The following is a 21,249-nucleotide window of genomic DNA, read 5'->3' on the forward strand; positions in this document are numbered from 1 at the left end:
GTGGCGGACAAGGGGTGACCAGATCTTGTTAAATTGTGAGTCACAGTTTTTCAAGGCAAACCTTATCTTTTCAAGTTGAGAGTGTTAAATATTTCACTGAGCCACAACCAATAAGTAGGGGCCTCCTTCTTCCAGAATAGAAGAATAGGTTTCTTCGCTGTCACCATACCATAGGAAATAAGTTGCCTCTGTGCCTTCTTTAAATTGGATATAGAGCAGGGGTGGGTAATTACGGCCCTTGAGGGCCGGTGTGCTGCCTGTTTTCCAGAGCTGGGCACTTGACCATTTTTTGCCCGTCCGGCTGTGACCCTCCACCCTTGACTTGGGTACCCTTCCGGCCGCTACTCCCCATATTCATAAACATTGTCGGCCCCCGCCCCATTCCGCCCTCCGACCAAAAAAAAAAAAAAAACATCCACGATTGACGTCGCCACGGGAGAAATGCTTTAACGGCAGAAGCTTTTTAAAGATCATTAACTGGCTAATTTACCATTTGAACCCGCTGTGGACACGCTTCAAATGCGCCAGTAGTGCTTAGCCAACGTGTGTGTGCTTACTTGCATTGCGAGCCCCGGGCTGGATTTGTCGTATTGTATAATTATTTGGGTCCAATAGCCAGCCAGAAGTCGTAGTCAAGTTACTTATTTATTTTCCACACTTCCCCTCCTTCCCGGCCTTCAAAATAAAAAGCATACCAGCAAACCACTATACACAGCTGGTTGGCCATGGCGTATTGCCGGAAATAGGGAAGACGCCAGAGAAGTGCATGAACTCCACCTTGATGTGGCTGCATCATCCTTGAGTCAGTGCTGCGCGCAGCTTGAATATACTCCAAAAGAAATAAAAAACAAAACAGAACAAAAAATAATAATAATATATATTCTCGTGGACACAAGTTGTTTTCAAACAAGTGAGGGGGCGTCGCTTCAAAAAGACAGCGACCACAATGGATATCGTGCCTGTTACAACCATAAAGGGACCGAGATGACTAGACGATGCATTTGATTTTAATGCAAAAACGATCTGGAAGGTGGCGGCTAAGGGGGAACGTGGGTGAGTAAATTCTCTCCACACACAACGCTGCTAGACTAGTTGCTTTGCAGCAGCAAGGAGCTGCATGGGGCATCCTCTACGTGTGGGAAACTGTGTGTCATCGCAAAACGTGATATAATGTACTGATCAGAGCAGCAACAAATCCTTATGTGTGCATGGCATGTGTTGCAGACCTGTCCCCAACAGCACAATGCGTCAGTCATGTGAATCAATGTGGCAGTTGTTTGTGTAAGAAGAGACGTGCGACAACAACGTGCGTTCAAGCGTGTTTCTATTTCCTTATTTTCACATCATGTAACCCGCGCCTCCCACCTACAACTGGGGCATACCATTACAGGAGGGGGCGGGGGATGCTGGGGGGTCAATACCACAATCCCTATAACATCAGTTGTCGCTCGCGCCGACGCGGGAGTAGAAAGAAGCCTAAAAAGAAGCCTTTCATCGAGTAGGCTGAGATGAAATTTTGCCGCCTCGCGAGCACGTCACACGCATGAGGGCCGATTAGTGGGCCGGACTAAAATCGACTTCCGGCCATGCTTAGTCCAGACATTTTTTAAAATTTGTCAGACAACTCCCCCCCGCCCCAAAAATGGGCATCCGGCCGGGCCGGAGGGTCCGACCGGTCCGGCCCAGGGACGGACTGCCCAGCTCTGCTGTTTTCCATCAGTCCCTGCTGAAACACACCTGATTCAAATGATCATCAGCAAGGTCTGCAGAAGCTGGATAACGATCCTGATCATTTGAATAAGGTGGGTTGCACCAGGGTGACATTTCAGGAAAAATTCAGGATACCGGCCCTTGAGGGCCGGAATTGCCCATCCTTGATATAGAGTTTGAATAGTTGAATATAATTACGATAGGGTCTGGTTCTAGATTAACATTCAGTGCATCAGAAAAGGTCCAGAAGATGCGCATCCAAAATCACTCCATCTTGGGGCAAAGAGCGAAACTGTGGAGGAGGGTTGCCTCCTCTAAGTTGCACTTGTCACATTGTTGCGAAATATCTGCCCCCATATGGATTTTCGATTTTGAGTAGTGGAGCCTATGAATGACTCAAAATTTAATGAGGCATTGTCTCATGTTAACGGCGCAGTCATTAACTTCGTTAAGGCTTTTGTCCCAGATCATATCAGGAATCTGTATACCCATCTCATTCTCCCACGTGGTTTTGATAACGGTCATAGAAGTTGGGTTGATAGACATCAGGAAGTCATAATAATGTGGCAGTTTTCTATCAGAGTCCATTAGTTGCAGAAGGCACCAGTCTAAGACAGTTGGGGGTGGTCTTTCAAAAAAGGGCATATGGGTGCGCATGTAATTTCTGATTTGTAAAAACTTGAAGAAGTTATTCTTGGGGAGATTGTAAGTATCTTGCAGTTGTGCAAAAGAAGCAAAACTGTTGCCCAAAAAAAGATCAGCTATCCTGCAAATGCCAAGCCCTCTCCATTTAAGGAAACCCTTATTGAGTTGTGACGGTCAAAAGGAGGGATTTCCAGCCACTTGAAGTAGAAAGGACAGCGAGTCAATCTCCAAGTGTGTCTTGTTTCCAAATCTTGACCATAGAATGTATCATTACGCTGCCGCCTGGACAGATCTATCCAAAGGAGTTGGCAACCAGACCACTGCATCCAAACCAAGAGAGCTGCACTGCTCCCTCTCCAACGACAACCAGCTAGGGGTTACTGTGAAGTCGGTCATCAACATTGAAATTACTTTACGATTAACCGCCCAATAATAGAGAGGGTTTCGATTTACACAAATGGGCTTTCCTGACTGGCATGTTTATATTCCACCAGAGATGAAAATATTTGCAATAAAAGGCTGTTACACCTTCCACATCAAATATCTGCTTAAATGTGTTTTCGGAGTTTCGACTGCGGAGCTCTATAAGTCGCATCTTCACCCATTCATAGCCAAACCGCGCTGTTCGTCTAAAGCCTTTAGGGCTGTAATAACATTTCTGATCTCTTTCTTCTGGTCATAACCCAAGCTGCAGTGTTCTGAATGAGCTGGAGCTGCATGATCTTCTTTTGATGGAGTCCAGTCAGAAGACTTTGAATCATCAAGTTTACTGGAGATAAAAGCGTGGATAAACTTCTGCTGATTTGTTGGAGTAGAACCTTAACACAGTACACCAGACCACAGTAATACTTGGTAAGGACTTTAAATATCTGAGGTGACAGGTCCAGAAATAAATCAATACCAAGTTCAGATCAAAGTGTCTATAGACTTGGGAAGGGTTCGGGGGCCAGCACATATAATGCTCAGCGATCCACTGGTACACTGCAAATCGGCCAGTGTTCAAAGGTCAGGAACAGTGTTAAAAACAGTTGCTTTAACACCACCAGTAATAAATAGCCTGTGTAGTCTAGGATGTAACACTGATACATTGTTAATATGGGGTGTTACCTGGATTTGACCCTGATTGGTGTCCATTTGAAATTGAAACCACGCCTTTACATATTGATTAAAGTTGACTGGTTAGAGTCGAGAAAATTTTCTTCAGCATCATTTTCCTCCTCGCTTGATGGAAGATGGAATCAAACTTCCCTAAGGTAGGCAAAACCTTTACATGATAGTATTTGGTGGAAAAAAATGTACCTCATAACTTGGTGTCCACTTGAGTTTTCTATTTCATATTGTTTAAAACAGATTGGCCAATAGCTGTATATCATGTGAGGTCACGTGGTCACATGGTCGACGCGGCCACTCGGGTTGATTAACACGGGTATTTAACATGTTTTGGTAGAAACAGGTGTAGAGTGTAGAGTGATGAGCTGCACGTGACTTTTTTTGGATTGTGAGTCCCCAGCAGACTACATTCAGTCTAATGGGCGTCATTTGTCAGTTGCTTGACAAACAATACGCCTATTCTCTAAAGTGTAATATGTAAGTAAGATACGAAAATCCCATTGTCCTTGAAGGAATTTTATTCCTTTGAAATGTTCATGCGAAAAGTTAATGTCCGCATTATCTATGTCCACAAAATTGTCACACTCTTTTCCCAATCTGGAAGACAAGGCCTCACCAACTTATGTGAATATTGAGTTGCAAAAAACCCTCGTGGGTTTTCTCATTTGGCCATTTAGACCTATAGGAAATTGACTTAAGTATGTAATGTGAATTGTTTTGTGACCATGTTCTTTCATCTGTTTTGCTGCCATGTAATTTTGAAGGCGGCCCAAAGACTCTGCATGACCACTCAACATCTGAACAGCCATCAGCTAATTAAAGCTTGTCCATGATGAAACATTGGGCAAACCAACCGGTTGTCCAAGTGTCAAAATGAAAATAACATTCACAAAACGAGAGATACTACACCTTCCAAACCAGGGGTGGTTCTGAGAAAATATGGCCCAATTGTATGGTAAATGCCGCCAGATTTCACTGCATACAATATTGCATACATACTGTAGAGATAATATAAACAGATTTTTGCTGTCTTGTGTGTGTGATATATTTTGAGTGGTTAAAAATAGCCCTCGCGGCCACTTCCTGTACCTGAAATAACAACACACCCATTCAATTAAGACCTCTTTCTACCCTTAAAATACTTGTTACCAATACTTGTTACCAATAAACTAGTAGAATGTCAATGTAACAAAACCGTTTAATCGAGTCCCACGCTGTCCTTAATTCATGATATTCGACTCGTCATTAAAAAAAATAGGCTCTGCTCGTTACGCCATTACATCCACGAAGTGGCACTCACCAATAGGGTTGGGCATCATTTGAATTTGACCGATTCCAGTTCCGATTCCTGTACTTTGATTCGATTCCAGTTCCTAAAGATTCTCAATTCCCATTCTTAACAAAACCCAAAGTTATTTTTGGACTAACAACAAGTACTTCACTGTTCTTTAATATCATGAACTTTTTACTGTTTATGAACTTTACTATGAATTACTCAAAGGGCTGTTTTTGAACAGTATATAAGATAAGATAAGATAAGATAAGATGAAGGCCTTTATTGATCCCACAGTGGGGAAATTTTCAGTGTTACATTAGCAAAGATATAGGTCACACAGAGACGGCGGCATAATGTAGCCATTAATGTATAACATTAACGGCAAACATTCAGAATCAAACCTATGTAAATATACGCAGTAACTATGTGTATATACACATGTATATACACACCAACATACGTCTACATATAAAGTATGAAGAAACACTAATTTTAGCCTGTACATAGTACAGAGGAAAAATACTCTAAGTGACACTGCTGCAGTGCTGCAGTGATATATAAGGAACAGCATTCGATAAAAATAAAACTAGACTAACAGTAGTGGGGAATGTTGAGTATTGCATGATATAAGGTTAGGTGCAGGACTGCACGATTGCACTAATGTCCGCCAGTTTGAAGAGACTACACAATGTTCTTGTTAAAGAGTCTGACAGCAGCAGGCAAGAAGGAGCGGCGGAATCGCTCCTTTGCACAGCGAGGGTATAACAGTCTGTCACTGAAGGAGCTGTGGAGTGCTGTTAGGGTGCCCTGAAGGTGGTGGGCGGGGTTGTCCAGCATTGATGATAGCTTGGCCATCATCCTCCTGTCCCCCACTGAGTCCACAGAGTCCAGGGAGCAGCCCAGGACAGAGCCCTCTTGACCAGTTTGTCCAGCCTCATCTTGTTCCGGGCCAAGACGCCGCCTGCCCAGGAGACCACCCCCTGGAAGATGACCGATGCAACCACAGAGTCATAAAAGTTCCTGAGGAGTGTCCCCTGAACCCCAAAAGACCTCAGTCTCCTGAGTAGGAAGAGTGTGCTCTGACTCTTCCTATAGAGAGCGTCTGTGTTGTCACTCCAGTCCAGTTTATTGTTCAGATGAACACCCAGGTACTTGTAAGTTGAGACCCTCTCAACATCTGTTCCCCGGATATTCACTGGTGCAGGTGCAGAGTGATGGCGCCTACAGAAATCCACTACCATCTCTTTGGATTTTCCCGCATTGATCAGGAGGTGGTTCTGTCAAGTCCGACAAAAGCGAATACATGAACCCGGCAAGATTGCCTCGTGCCTTGCCTCATCAACTGCAGGGTCGTGGAGACGCGACAAGGCATCTGGCTTTTGATTGCGAGATCCTTTGCGATAGGTGAGAGTGAAATTGAACCGGGTAAAAAACAGCGCCCACTTGGCTTGACGGGAGTTCAGGCGCTTCACAGAGCGAATGTATTCAAGGTTCTTGTGGTCAGTGAATACGGTGAAATGTTCCTTGGCACCTTCCAGCCAGTGACGCCATTCTTGAAGGGCTAAGATAATGGCCAGGAGCTCCCGGTTCCCCACGTCATAGTTGGACTCGGCTGGAGAGAGTTTCCTGGAGAAGAAGGCGCAGGGGTGGAGCCTTTGGTCGACTGGGGCCCGTTGAGAAAGTACCGCTCCTACCCCTGAATTAGAAGCATCAACCTCAACGACAAAAGGGAGATCAGGGTTAGCATGAATAAGCACAGGTGGACTAGTAAATAACTTCTTCAATTCTTTGAACGCTGCGTCGGCGCTATCATTCCACCGAAACTGGAGGTTGCTGGACGTTAAACGAGTTAAAGGGACTGCGACCTGACTGTAGTTTCTAATAACAACCCTGTAGAAGTTAACGAAACCAAGATATCTCTGTTACTGCTTCCTAGGGGTAGGGGTTGGCCAGTCTACCACGGACCGTGTCTTAACCGGATCAGCTCGCAGTTGTCCCTTTCCAATAATAAACCCCAAAAACGGTACCGATTCCACGTGAAATTCGCATTTCTCGGTTTTAATCTACAGTCGATTCTCCAATAACCGCTGAAGGACCTTACAGACATGTTGTTTATGTTCCTGAATATCCTTAGAAAAGATCAGAATATCATCTAGATAGATGAAGCAGAAGACATTTAGCATATATCTGAGGACATCATTGATAAAACTCTGAAAAACAGCCGGGGCATTTGTCAGCCCGAATGGCATCACTAAATATTCAAAATGACCGAGGGGTGTCTTGAACGCCGTCTTCCACTCGTCACCTTCTCTGATACGGACCAAATGGTAAGCAATGCGCAAGTCTAATTTAGAAAAAATGGTTGCAGACTGCAATGGGGCGAAGGCGGAATCCAACAAGGGAAGTGGGTACTTATTCTTGATGTCATTAAGACCTCGATAATCTACACACAGTCTTAGTGTCCCATCTTTTTTATCAATAAAAAAAAAAAAAAACAGCACCCAGTGGTAAAGTGGACGGACGAATGTGGCCCGCTGTCAGTGCACCGAAGATATAATCCCTCAATGCTGCCTGCTCTGGTTGTGACACTTGATAGAGGCGAGAGCTAGGGAGTGCCGAATTAGACGCGATGTTAATGGCGCGATGTTAATGGCGCGATGTTAATGGCGCGATGTTAATGGCGCGATGTTAATGGCGCGATGTTAATGGCGCGATGTTAATGGCGCGATGTTAATGGCGCGATGTCAATGGCGCGATATCAATGGCGCGATGTCAATGGCGCGATGTCAATGGCGCGATGTCAATGGCGCGATGTCAATGGCGCGATGTCAATGGCGCGGTGTCAATGGCGCGATGTCAGTGGCGCGATGTCAATGGCGCGATCATATGGCCGATGTGGCGGTAAGATAAGATAAGAATGCCTTTATTGATCCCACAGTGGGGAAATTTTCATTGTTACAGTAGCAAAGATATAGGTCACACAGGGGCGGCGGCATAATGTGGCCATTAATGTGTAACATTGACGGCAAACATTTAGAATCAAACCTATGTAGATATACGCAGTAACATGTGTATATACACATGTGTATACACACCAACCTACATCTACATAAAAAATATGAGGAACACTCATTTCGGCCTGTACATAGTACAGAGGAAAAAATACTCTAAGTGACAGTGCTGCAGTGCTGTAGTGAAATGTAAGGAACAGCATTGGATAAAAATAAAACTAGACTAACAGTAGTGGGGAATGTTGAGTATTGCACGGTATTACAGTAGTGGGGAATATTGGGTATTGCACGATATGAGCTCAGGTGCAGAACTGCACAATTGCACTAATGACCGCCAGTTTGTAGAGACTACACAATGTTCTTGTTAAAGAGTCTGACAGCAGCAGGCAAGAAGAGAGGCAAGAAGGAACGGCGGAATCTCTCCTTTGCACAGCGAGGGTGTAACAGTCTGTCACTGAAGGTGCTGTGGAGTGCTGTTAGGGTGCCCTGGAGGGGGTGGTCCGGGTTGCCCAGCATTGATGACAGCTTGGCCAACATCCTCCTGTCCCCCACCGAGTCCACAGAGTCCAGGGAGCAGCCCAGGACAGAGCCGGCCCTCTTGACCAGTTTGTCCAGCCGCTTCTTGTCCCTGGCCGAGACGCCGCCTGCCCAGGTGACCACTCCCTGGAAGATGACCGATGCAACCACCGAGTCATAAAAGTTCCTGAGGAGTGTCCCCTGAACCCCAAAAGACCTCAGTCTCCTGAGTAGGAAGAGTCTGCTCTGACTCTTCCTATAGAGGGCGTCTGTGTTGTCGCACCAGTCCAGTTTATTGTTCAGATGAACACCCAGGTACTTGTAAGTTGAGACTCTCTCAACATCTGTTTCCCGGATATTCACTGGTGCAGGTGAAGAGTGCCGGCGCCTACCGAAATCCACCACCATTTCTTTGGATTTCCCCGCAGTGATCAGGAGGCGGTTCTGCTGGCACCAGTCCACAAAACCCTGAGTAAGTTCTCTGTACTCCCGATCATCTCCGCCTGTGATGAGGCCGACAATCGCAGAGTCGTCAGAGAACTTCTGCAGGTGACAGGTAGGGGTGTTGTCGTTGAAGTCCGAGGTGTAGAGGGTGAACAGGAAGGGAGCCAAGACAGTTCCCTGTGGGGCCCCCGTGCTGCAGAGGAGCACGTCAGACACACAGTCCTGTGTCCTCACATACTGTGGCCGGTTTGTGAGGTAGTCCTGGATCCATGTGGTGAGGTGGTGCGCCACCCCCGCCCGCTCCAGCTTGTCTCCCAGTAGGGTGGGCTGGATGGTGTTGAAAGCACTGGAGAAATCAAAGAACATGATCTTCACAGTGCTCCCCGCCTTCTCCAGGTGGGAGAATGAAGTGTGGAGGAGGTAGATGATGGCATCATCCACACTGATAACAGGCTGGTATGCGAACTGGAGTGGGTCCATTGAGGAGCTCACCAGGGGGCGCAGGTGGACAAGGACCAGTCTCTCCAGGGTCTTCATCAGGTGAGACGTCAGCGCCACTGGTCTGAAGCTGTTGAGCTCCTTCGGGTGGGGGGTCTTTGGCACCGGGACCAGGCAGGATGTTTTCCATAGCTGGGGGACCCTGCCCAGCTTCAGGCTCAGGTTGAACATGTGCGGGACAATTCCACACAGCTGGTCTGCGCAGGATTTGAGAAGCTGGGGGCTGATGCCATCTGGACCCGCTGCCTTCCTCGCCTTCATCTTCTTCAGCTGGTTCCTCACCTGAGATGTTGTGAAGGCCAAGGCTGGACAGGAAGGAGTGGTGGCTATCTGGTGTAGCTGGGAGCTGGAGACTGTGGAGAAAAGAGGGGAGGGGGTGACACGCCCAGCAGGAGGAGTAGGTGGAGACTGCAGCAGGAGAGACTGAGTGGAGGCAGGCATCTGATCGAACCTATTGAAAAAGAGATTCAGCTCATTTGCCCACTGCAGGTCCCCCCCAGTCTGGGTCTTGGGTTGTCCGTGGCCTGAGATGGTCTTCAGGCCCCTCCAGACTCCCCTGGCGTTATTCTGCAGCAGCTGCTCCTCCATCCTCTTCCTGTAGGACCTTTTCCCCTCTCTGATCCTCCTCCTCAGCTGGCGCTGCACAGTCCTCCGCTCCTCTATGTTGCCTGAGGTTTGTGTAAGGTCCTTACTGAACACCTTCTTAAGGTCATGATATTTGCGTGGCACACGATCCAAATTAATTTCCTCCTTCGACCGATAGTGTGTTCTCCGGCACAGCGGACTTAAGACAATGAGCATGACAAAACAAACTCCAGTTTTCTATAGCTGGGCGACCCCAGTTAATGTCCGGGTTGTGCATCTTGAGCCATGGTAGGCCGAAAGGTGCCGCACGAGACGACATGACAAAAAATTGACGCGTTTCAGCATGTTTACCAGACAGACGGAGCAATACGTGACACGTGACAAATGTGATTTCTGCTAAAGGACGCCCATCAAGATCAGTAACCCTTTTGACCTCGGTCAGCTCTTCCGTTGAGCAGCCCCAGGGCTTCCACTAAGTCGGGATCAATAAAACAGTCATCTGCCCCTGAATCAATAAGCGCAGTAACATTAACATGTTTGCCAAGCACACACAATTCGCCCCTAAACTCAAGTCTTTTCGAGTCTGTTGAATCACTGGAAATTCGTCCTATGGAGGCCACAGTATCGTTAGAGTCCGGACCCCCCAAAAAGGAAGACTTACGGGAGAGCGGTCTCGTAGGACAGTTAGCCACACGGTGTCCCGTCTGTCCGCAATAGAAGCAGGCGCGCCGCCTTCGCTCCTTGGGGGGTAGCCTTCCACTGCCTAGCTGCATCGGCTCCTCCTGCGTCGTCTTGGATGGCTCGGGAGGTAGCTGGCGTCCTGATGCGGATCCCGACTCCTCCATAGGGACCTGGAGGGCCCGGTGGCTCCCGAAGCCTGAACTCTGACCCTCGTAGTTACGCTCCTGACGACGGTCGCGCAGCCAGTTTGTTCAACCGAATAGCAAGTGCAATAAGTCCCTTCAGCCTGGTGGTGTCATCTCGTGCGGCCAGTTCGTCTTTAACTGATGAATTCAGTCCACGACGGAATATGCTACGAAGTGCACAGTCGTCGAACCCACTCTCAGCCGTAAGAATACGGAAGTGTATGGAATAATCAGCAGCAGATTGGTTACCTTGAGCGCAATCGAACAACCGACCTCCGGCCTCCCTTCCCTGTACAGGGTGGTGAAACACTTGGCGAAACTCTTTAACAAAATCAGGGAGGGAAGACCGGAGCCCGGGTTTGGCATTGCTCACCGCCAAAGCCCACGCAGCAGCTCGACCAGACGGGAGACTCATAATAAATGCCACTCCATGGTCGGATTATTCTGTCAAGTCCGACAAAAGCGAACAGGAAAAAATGTGGATCCCAAAAACGCAGAATGAGACAAAAGCGTTGAACAGAAAAAATCTTTAATTACAAAATCCAAAAAATGACCGACAAAGTATGAACAAAGGATGCTGGCAAAAACAAGGCCAGGCAACATCAAATAGGGAACACAAAACGCTCGCACAAGGCATGGAAATATTGACAACCGAAAAACAGGTCAATAGGGTCAATGCGGTCAATAATCAGACAAGATGTGGTGGTGAACAGTGTCCTTTTAAACCTAGCTGATTATGATACGCCACAGGTGCGTAGCTGAAGGGAACGCCCCCCACTCCAGCTGGGCTGCAACTAACACAGAGAGAGAGAGAGAGAGAGAGAGAGAGAGAGAGAGAGAGAGAGAGAGAGAGAGAGAGCGCGCTTAGAGAAAAACATGACAGGTTCTGCTGGCACCAGTCCACAAAACCCTGAGTAAGTTCTTTGTACTCCCGATTATCTCCGCCTGTGATGAGGCCGACAATCGCAGAGTCATCAGAGAACTTCTGCAGGTGGCAGGTAGGGGTGCTGTAGTTGAAGTCCGAGGTGTAGAGGGTAAACAGGAAGGGAGCCAAGACAGTTCCCTGCGGGGCCCCCGTGCTACAGAGGAGCACGTCAGACACGCAGTCCTGTGTCCTCACATACTGTGGCCGGTTTGTGAGGTAGTCCTGGATCCATGTGGTGAGGGTGTGGGCCACTTCTCCCTGCTCCAGCTTGTCTCCCAATAGGGTGGGCTGGATGGTGTTGAAAGCACTGGAGAAATCAAAGAGCATGAGCCTCACAGTGCCCCTCGCCTTTTCCAGGTGGGAGAGTGAAGTGTGGAGGAGGTAGATGATGGCATCATCCACACCGATGCCAGGCTGGTATGCAAACTGGAGTGGATCCATTGAGGAGCTCACCAGGGGGCGCAGGTGGATGAGGACCATTCTCTCCAGGGTCTTCATCAGGTGAGACGTCAGCGCCACTGGTCTGGAGCTGTTGAGCTCCTTCGGGTGGGGGGTCTTTGGCACCGGGACCAGGCAGGATGTTTTCCACAGCTGGGGGACTCTGCCCAGCTTCAGGCTCAGGTTGAACATGTGCTGGACAATTCCACACAGCTGGTCTACGCAGGATTTGAGAAGCTGGGGGCTGATGCCATCTGGACCAGCTGCCTTCCTCGCCTTCATCTTCTTCAGCTGGTTCTTCACCTGAGATGTTGTGAAGGCCAAGGCTGGGCAGGAGGGAGTGGTGGCTGTCTGGTGTAGCTGGGAGCTGGGGACTTTGGAGAAAAGAAGGGAGGGGGTGACACACCCAGCAGGAGGAGTAGGTGGAGGCTGCAGCAGGAGAGACTGAGTGGGGGCAGGCATCTGATCGAACCTATTGAAAAAGCGGTTCAGCTCATTCGCCCAATTTTCCCCTCTCTGATCCTCCTCCTCATCTGGCGTTGCGCAATCTTCCGCTCCTCTTTGTTGAGCGACGCAAAAGCCCTCTTCTTCTCCTTCAGGAGAGCTTTTATGTCTGGTGTGATCCAGCGTTTGTTGTTGGAGAAACACCTTACTGTCCCGGGGACGTAGACGGTCACTGCGATCACTTGACTAAACTCTCGCGGGATGTAGAATGGCCTCAAGCCAACAGCTAACAGTTCAATATCCCTGTTGCAAAGCTGCTCCTTAATCGTAATGTGCCCAGGATTACACCATCTATCGTTCACAAACACAGCCAGCCCTCCTCCTTTCCTCTTACCACTCTCCAGCGTCCAGTCCGCGCGTATGATTTGGAAGCCGTCCAATTCTACGACCACGTCCTGTTAGCCACGACTCCATGAATAGCATCAGGCTAGCCTCCTGGAAGTCCCTCTCATGGCGGGTAAGCGCTGCTAGCTCGTCCATCTTGTTGGGGAGAGAGATAACATTCCCCATGATAACAGACGGGAGGATGGGATGGTATCATCTCTCCTTTCCCAGCGTTTAACCCCCACCCAAGATCCCCGTCTCTTCCTCCTCAGCTCACGGGGGATATCAGGCCTCGCCCTGGGAGCCGGCGCAGGATTAGCACAGAGTGCTAACAGCTGATTACGGCTGTAAACAATGGGGGAGCGGCTCCGAGCCAAGTCTCCGGACACGATCGCGCAAAAAATAGCCACCAGCAGCAGCAAGAATACCGCAATTTGGGTGTCCATTGCTACGCAAGTTTATGACCATCAATTATGTGAAAAAGGTATGAGGTAGAAAAATAGTAAGGTAGAAAAAACACACGAAAAGGCTCACCGGTGAGCCGGAGCTGCTGTAGCGGGCAAACACTCGCGAGGCGCCGGAAATGACATTGTATTTTATATGTATTTGAATACAATTTTTTGTATTATTATTTTGTATTATTTTTCACAAGAACTTTATTTTTGAGAAGTTCAAGACAATACAATAATGCAGCTGTTACTGAAAGCATGCTAACCTTGTCTTTCTTTAGATATGACAAACACAACGCTGATTTTAAGGGCAAGCAAGGAAAGTCTATCTAATCTAAGCAGTCTATGTAACCATATACTGTATGTACAGTATGTATGTATATGCTGCAGCTGTGTATGCTGTAAGGTAAATATTAGCTGGATGTTTGCATTTGTGTGTTGAACTTGTTGACTCAATGTTGGCATTAGACGCACTTAGCTGATTCTGACTTTAGGTCACGAGCCGCATCGTGTCAGTTCTATGGCTAAGCGTCGGCCGAATGAAGATCACTGACCCCGCGAAGGGCGACTGCTGCCATCGCGGTGTCCCAGTGGCCGCCGCAACTGCGAAAATCCATGGGAAGGGCCCGGCGCACGAGTCGCCACGCTTGTCGGCTGGCACGGAGCTAGCGGAGGGGCTGAGGAGCATGGCAGCTCAAGTGGGGGTGAGCTACTGCACTATTGCGACACAGCTTCGGCGGCAGGTGGGTCTGCGCGCCGTGCGCACAGATTTTTTTTATCTGTCCTTCATTCGTGCTTCTTCTGCGCGGTTAACTAGGAATCGAAATTTAGCACCGACATTCTAAAATCGGAATGGTTTCGGTAGAGCCGGAATGATGGTCCCGCTTCCACTCGATTCCCGGTTCTTGGTGCCCAACCCTACTCATCAACTACGACTGTAACTTACAACCAATGTACTTCAGGATGTTGACCCAAAAGTTCAATTAGTTTGCTGCAAATTACGATAGCATTTTTTAAAAAGTTTTTTTTTTTCATTTTACAACGACCTAGTAAGCTGTATGCCAAGTGTGATGTCCTTTTTAATACTAACTTAACTTAAAATAGTCAAAGAAATAGTGCGTGCAACTTCAGTGTAGGGCGGCACGGTGGACGACTGGTTAGCACGTCCGCCTCACAGTTCAGAGGTCGTGGGTTCAATTCCGGCTCCGGCCTCCCTGTGTGGAATTTGCATGTTCTCCCCGTGCCTGCATGGGTTTTCTCCAGGTACTCCGGTTTCCTCCCACATTCCAAAAACATGCATGGTAAGTTGATTGGATACTCTAAATTGCCCCTAGGTGTGATTGTGAGTGCGGATGTTTGTTTCTGTGTGCCCTGCGATTGGCTGGCAACCAATTCAGGGTGTCCCCCGCCTACTGCCCAAAGACAGCTGGGATAGGCTCCAGCACGCCCCGCGACCCTTGTGAGGATAAGCGGTACAGATAATGGATGGATGGATGGAACTTCAGTGTATTTTTGCGCGTGAGTCAGCAGCATTTGAACAGCCCACAGTTCCTTATTTTGCGAAGCAAATGCTGATATGTCTACCGGGCCTCTTAAGTAACACTATGTGACTGACGGCCGTTCTTCACCATTCAAAGTTAATTTTCAACATACAATTGTTCATTTTTACCAGTTTTCAACTGAAGATCTTGGCGTGATGGTATTGAAGCTGTTCAAATGTAAAAATAATTCATTTTATTTTATTTTTTTACTTGACTGCTCGGTGTTTAGTGCACAGGCACAATATGGCACAATGGAGTAGACCACGACATTCAACAAACTCTTGCGAACAAAGAGGTGAGTGAACTATATTTGCTCAGAGCACACAGCAGTAAGGTTTGATTTAAAGCATACATAATTTTGACCTGGTTTTGAACAAGTTTATTTTTTGTCTCTCATGTCACATTTCTGGACCACACTTCAAGAGAACGAGCCCCAGGTGAAAAGGTCAATGTCTAGTGTTGCCACCAACTCCTAGATGAAAAGCAATGTAATGGAATGTTTTCATGTGTGGGTAATGAAAATGAATCCCCTTCTTTCAGAACAATTACAATACAATACAATGCAATACAATTTTATTTATATAGCACATTTCATAACAGCTACGGCTGTAACAAAGCCCTTAACAAACAATACAATAAATAGAACAAAAACAATAAAAGGCTGTGATACATGTATTAATAAATATAGATATAAATAATGTATATAAACTGTCTAAAAATTGCCCCTAGGTGTGATTGTGAGTGCGGATGTTTGTCTTTGTGTGCCCTGCGATTGGCTGGCAACCAATTCAGGGTGTCCCCCGCCTACTGCCCAAAGACAGCTGGGATAGGCTCCAGCTCGCCCTGCGACCCTTGTGAGGAGAAGCGGTATCGATAATGGATGGATGGATAATGTATATAATATATAAATATTAATTGTTAACATCTTCATGATAACACATTTCTTTTATTTTGACCACAGATGTTATTACTATGATTTTTGATGATTTCCTGAATGCATTTAGAATTGAGGAGGATTTTTTCACTGTTACTCGTGTGTCTGACATGATTTTATTATTGGCATAATGGACACATGAAAATGATGAAAGATCATGCACACTGTATGCTCTACTGCTGTTTTATATGAGCTGTCTGAAATGAATTTAATAAAATAAAAGTGTTTCGAAATGGAATTTTGTAATTTGTTTCATTTAAGCTATTGAGAAATGGGTATTTTTCCCACACTGTATAGTGTTGGCATGAACAATCATTCATTTTAATCCAAACACTCAATAGGTGTCATTACACACACACACACACACTATATTTTCCTGCTGTCTTTAATAATTTAGTAAATGTTATTTTAACACCGGCTAGAGTGGATGCATATAGACACTTTTCTGGTATTAAAATTGACATCCTGTGGTGTTGAATTAACACCAGCAGATTTTAAGTGTAACAAGACAAGAAAACAGCCACGTCGTTGCAACAGAATACCAAACGGCAAGGAAAAACTTTTGAAACACAGGTGAAACAATCAAACCTAACTGTGACAAGAATTTAACAATTGTCTTCTCTTCTTTTGCAGTTCTTCTCCATCATTCTCATCATTTTCATTGCTCAAGTGGCAGCTGCAGTTGTAGCTCTGGCTTATTCTTCATTTGTAAGTACTACACTTCATGTTCACTCCTTACCCCTTCTGCACTTGGCTCCTTCTGATTTTCTACTGCGCCTCCTCCATCCATTTCCTTCATCTCTCACTTATTTCTCATCTCCCCTTTGCCCTCTCACCTCCTCATCCCACTCTCTGGACTTCATCCACGTGTAAATTGTTGAATTGCCAGTTTGTCTGCCTCAGTACATTCAACTGCTTAATGACTCCTGATTGCGTGGGGCTGTGTGTGCTGTCTTTCACTTTGAGCAATGTATTGTTTTGGAATATTGAAGCTGAAGCATTTTATATGCAAATCAGCATTTTTTCATATTACATATTTACCCTGCCCACACACATGCTGCATTTCCATTTACTTCCACATCTAATAATTACAAGGATTCAAAATGAGCTATATAGAAGGAGGTTGGTGAGGAGTGAGATTGTAATAAAGGGAAATAGTGCATTTTTTTCCCATTCGGGATGCTGAATCTGCGTCCCCAGGTGAAAGGAGGGTAATCTAACGTAGAGCAGAATGGATGCATGTGTGGCTAGTGGACTTTTTTTCTCTGTCTTAATTATTTGTAGAGTAATAGCATCAATAGACATTTCTACAGTGATTAAAAACTGCTAAATTGCTGCACTGATCAAACGCATGAATGTTTATGACCCCAAATGAAAAGTTATGGATGAATATTTGATTTGTAAAATAATTCATTAGAATTTGAATACTATCGTCAATATGGTTAAAGGGACACTTGGGTGAGCTTAACATTGGCACTTATATAATAGGTTTGCATGTAAAAACAACATTAGTACTAAAATGCCCACTTCAAAAGACTCTGTAGTGATTTAAGGTCTTTCTTTGTGATTAGGTTTACGACAAATTTTGGGGCGTGGCTTATGTTATATTTTCGGTCTCAGCGGTCTACGTCACGTGAGGAAGGCATGCTTGGTAATATTGCTCGCATTGTCAGTTCTGTTGTCTAAAACGGTGGCCGATCGCCACCAAAATGCAAATGCACATTACTACTCTTGTCCACTTCAAACTGTGAAAGTATAAAAGTGTTCTGCACAATAGTTTGGATTTATTGACATAAACGTGATCTCATCATGATCACCTCCACAAAATCAAAAATACCGTGGCGATTGCTCCTCCACTTTCACAAGCTGAAGCAGACAAGAGCATGAATGCGCACACGAACCCCGACTGGTTATATTTCGGACATTTAGCGAAGCTATATTCATGTCTCAGGAGGGAGAGAGACACGGCTTGCAGCAGCAGCAGGCAGATTGGAGCCCCCCGCTTTCCTCCCCGGCTAAAGGTCGGATTGGGACAGCGGAAGATTAGCAACAACTAGCTTCAGGCCGTTAAAACAAAAGGCGTTAGCACAACATTAGCTCCTTACTGTCCGCCCAGCGTGTGGAGGTGAAGATGAGCCTGTCTTCATGTCTCCTCGCAAGCGGTCACGCGCGGTGTCTCTGCTTTTTGCTTGCAGCCCCCTTCTGCCCGAGTGAAGCGGCTTGAGAGTGAGAAAAGCCCTCAAAACAGCGAATGAAAAGTTCCAGCGAGGCTGACTGCACAGCCGAGAGTGTGACCGCATTGGAACGTACCATTTCGGCTGTTACCTTCCAAATTGGACGGCGCATTGTAAGCCGAAAATCTGGGGCACTCCTCATACAAATAAATGTGCACGTCTCATTCAGACTTCAGTCTCTGTAAATATCCTGACTGGTGTTTAATGCCTCGCCCGTCCTAGCCGTGATCAGCAAAGAAGCAGTGTTGTTGTTTTGTTTTTTTTAAGCAAAGAGGCAGTGTGCGCGGGTTCCAGCCTATGTAGCTCTGCTGACTTCCACATTTCCTCATTCTCATATAAATCAGCCACGGAGAGGTTAATCGTTTTGATATGTTGAAGTGGGCATTGGTAGAGATGTCCACATTAATTTTGGTGCCAATTGATCGCCGTTTTTGGACGTTATAAGCAATGAAAGTACAATGATTTCCAATGGAGAGTTTGGAATCGGTTCCTCACGTGACTCCGGGCGAACAAGGATAGAACGGTAGGGGGCGCAGCCATTCTGCTCATTAACAAGGGGCGTTATTCATAGAGTCACTTATTTCCTAATTTCTCAATTTATTGATAAAATAGAAAATGATAACTTTTTTCATTTTACTGATCAAAAAATATATAAAATGAACTTGTTCGTGAAAACATGGCCATCCCGGCCCCACCGCCCCACCGTCCCTTTAAGAAGGGAAAATATCCCATGTTGAATACATTATTCATTAGAAAACTAAAATACTGTATCGTCAAATACCAGATGCAATTCAAATCATTGGAAGCAAAACAAATATATGGATAGAATTGATTAGATGCTGACTATTTTCTTTGGCTAGAACTATTATTGAGTCATTTTGTTCTGATTCAAACTGGGTTGAATTTTCTGCCGTGCGTTGTCGAAGAGGTTGCTGCCCACTTGAGTTTATAAATCACTTGTGAGAGCAGAGCTCGGGTCCGTTTCACAAAGCATGTTCATCAAACTCTGAGTCTAATCCTGAAGTCTGAGTTGATCTACTCTGAGATAGGAAACTCAGTTTCTGGTTCCAGAACAGCTGATTTGAATCAGTTCACTCAATTCAGAGTGTCTTCACCTGGAGTTAAGCGTGTGCATCACAACTATGAAAAGACAGCATCAATGGAGCCCCGATTTGCTGAGTCACCATGGCAACAAGAGAGGGCCGTGGGAGAACATTGGTGCTCGGGTCAAAATATGCGGAAGTTTCACAATAATATAAAAGAGGAAAACTGCTTGCTTCTGCCTATTCATTGATATCATTTAGGTGCAATTGCGCGCGGTAGAAGTGCATTTGACAGCTGATGAAATATAAAAACATTGTCCAAACAGACCTCGACGTAATTTCATGGGGATACGCTGAAAAAAATTAGGGTTGAATTTACTCAATTATATTTCGTCGGGTGGTAACACAAAATAAAATGAACTGGAGCCTGATTTTTAAGTAGATGTATAAGTCTACTTAAAAAAAATGTATCTGGATTCAGATGACTGTATTTCCTGCAACCACGTGTAAGAAATAAAATTGAGTAAATTCAACAGAAACTTTTTTTCAGTATTTGTAGATGATGGACTGTCACCTGAAACGGTACCGCTCAAAAAGATAATTTTCTGGAAATGCTAAAACATCACTGCACGGTCTCATCTCCCGACAAATATTTAATTCTCTGCGTAGTAATGCTGCACCTTCATCCACATACGGGATCATTATCATAAAGACATGTCACGTTTGTCTCCACACTGATGCATTGTAGGCCTACCTGTTAAATTGAAGACTGAGGGTGGAATCCCCCAAAACAAACAACTGAAAGAGATGGTAGAGAAAGTTGGAAAAGCATCACAAAATAATGCAAACTTTTTCCATGTCAATGGATCACAGGCAGTAATTACAAGATAAGGATTTTCAAATAAATATTAAGTCATATTCTAGTCAGAAGGTGAACTATAAAATCAGGTACAAACAAAAGTGGGATTAAAAACTTCTTAAAAAATAAAATGAAAGGGACCATGCGCTAAATTGAAATAAGCTTTGAAACCCGTACTGCATGAGACAATTACCAATTTCCACCTGTATACTACTCATTTTTCTACAGGCCAAGGGGATCCTCAGCGTGTGGGCTGCCCCTGATTTAAAGAAGCATGACAATATTAAAGCTGATGTCATCAAGCTTTGGAACACCACCATGACAGAGGTGAATTTTCTGCCTTCTACTGTATGTAAATCAAGCTTATTACAAGTAATCCTGTTTATATATTTATGGATATAGTAACCATTTTATTAGGCAACAAAATACAATATAATACAACTTTATTCATATAGCGCATTTCATACACAAGGCAAATCAATGTGCTTCACACAAGCAAAGGCAACAGCTACAAGCATTTACAAACACAACAGTTAACAACATTTCAAAAGCAAAGCAGAGAAACAAAAGTAGTTAAAATGACATTTAAACACATTATCAGAAAACTTTAAAACCATTCAAAAGGAAAGTAAAGAAATATAATTGGGCTTCTAAAATATATGAATGGAAAAAAATTATTTAAAATTGTTTAGAGGACATTAGGGCGGCACGGTGGACGACTGGTTAGCACGTCCGCCTCACAGTTCAGAGGTCGTGGGTTCGATCCCGGCTCCGGCCTCCCTGTGTGGAGTTTAAATGTTCTCCCCGTGCCTGCGTGGGTTTCCTCCGGTTACTCCGGTTTCCTCCCACATTCCAAAAACATGCATGGTAAGTTGATTGGACACTCTAAATTGCCCCTAGGTGTGATTGTGAGTGCGGATGTTTGTCTCTGTGTGCCCTGCGATTGGCTGGCAACCAATTTAGGGTGTCCCCCGCCTACTGCCCGAAGACAGCTGGGATAGGCTCAAGCACGCCCGCGACCCTTGTGAGGATAAGCGGTATGGATAATGAATGAATGAATGAATGAATGAATGAATAGAGGACCTTAATGAAAGATATGAGAACAAAGTTTTAATGGATTTAAAAGCATTTACACTTGGGGCAGACTTCATTTCTGTTGGCATCTTATTCCTTTTGTTTGCAGAATAACAGTTAAATGCAGCTTCACCATGTTTACTTTGAACTCTCAGCTCCACTAATTGACCCTACTCTGCAGATCTCAGAGCCCTACAGGGTTTATATTCAATAAGCATTTCATTAACGTATTCAGGACCCAAACCGTTCAGTGATTTATGGAC

At 45.5% G+C, this 21,249-nt stretch overlaps 1 protein-coding gene across 6 annotated transcripts in view; it reads left to right on the plus strand.

Annotated features, from left to right (window-relative positions):
- The first annotated feature begins 803 nt into the window (after positions 1-803).
- Positions 804-21,249, plus strand: part of LOC147138023 (tetraspanin-1-like) — a 75,628-nt gene continuing 55,182 nt past the window's right edge. For 4 of the 6 annotated variants that reach the window (XR_015088997.1, XM_086047512.1, XM_086047509.1 and 1 more), the window contains exons 1-7: positions 804-1,053; positions 3,044-3,207; positions 11,944-12,087; positions 13,796-14,044; positions 15,072-15,137; positions 16,410-16,484; positions 20,141-20,239. Coding sequence is in view for 4 of the 6 variants with exons in the window: in XM_086047512.1 (XP_085903638.1) it covers positions 13,841-14,044; positions 15,072-15,137; positions 16,410-16,484; positions 20,141-20,239 (444 nt within the window). In the remaining 2 variants the exon portion in view is untranslated. Of the gene's footprint in view, positions 1,054-3,043; positions 3,208-3,248; positions 3,609-11,943; positions 12,088-13,795; positions 14,045-15,071; positions 15,138-16,409; positions 16,485-20,140; positions 20,240-21,249 lie in introns of those variants that run through there. The other 2 variants (XM_086047513.1, XR_015088998.1) reach the window with 2 other exon arrangements.

This window comes from Filicampus tigris, chromosome 12 (genome assembly GCF_054856515.1).
Source record: "Filicampus tigris isolate MCC_2025a chromosome 12, RoL_Ftig_1.0, whole genome shotgun sequence".
In the NCBI taxonomy this organism is placed as follows: Eukaryota; Metazoa; Chordata; class Actinopteri; order Syngnathiformes; family Syngnathidae; genus Filicampus; species Filicampus tigris.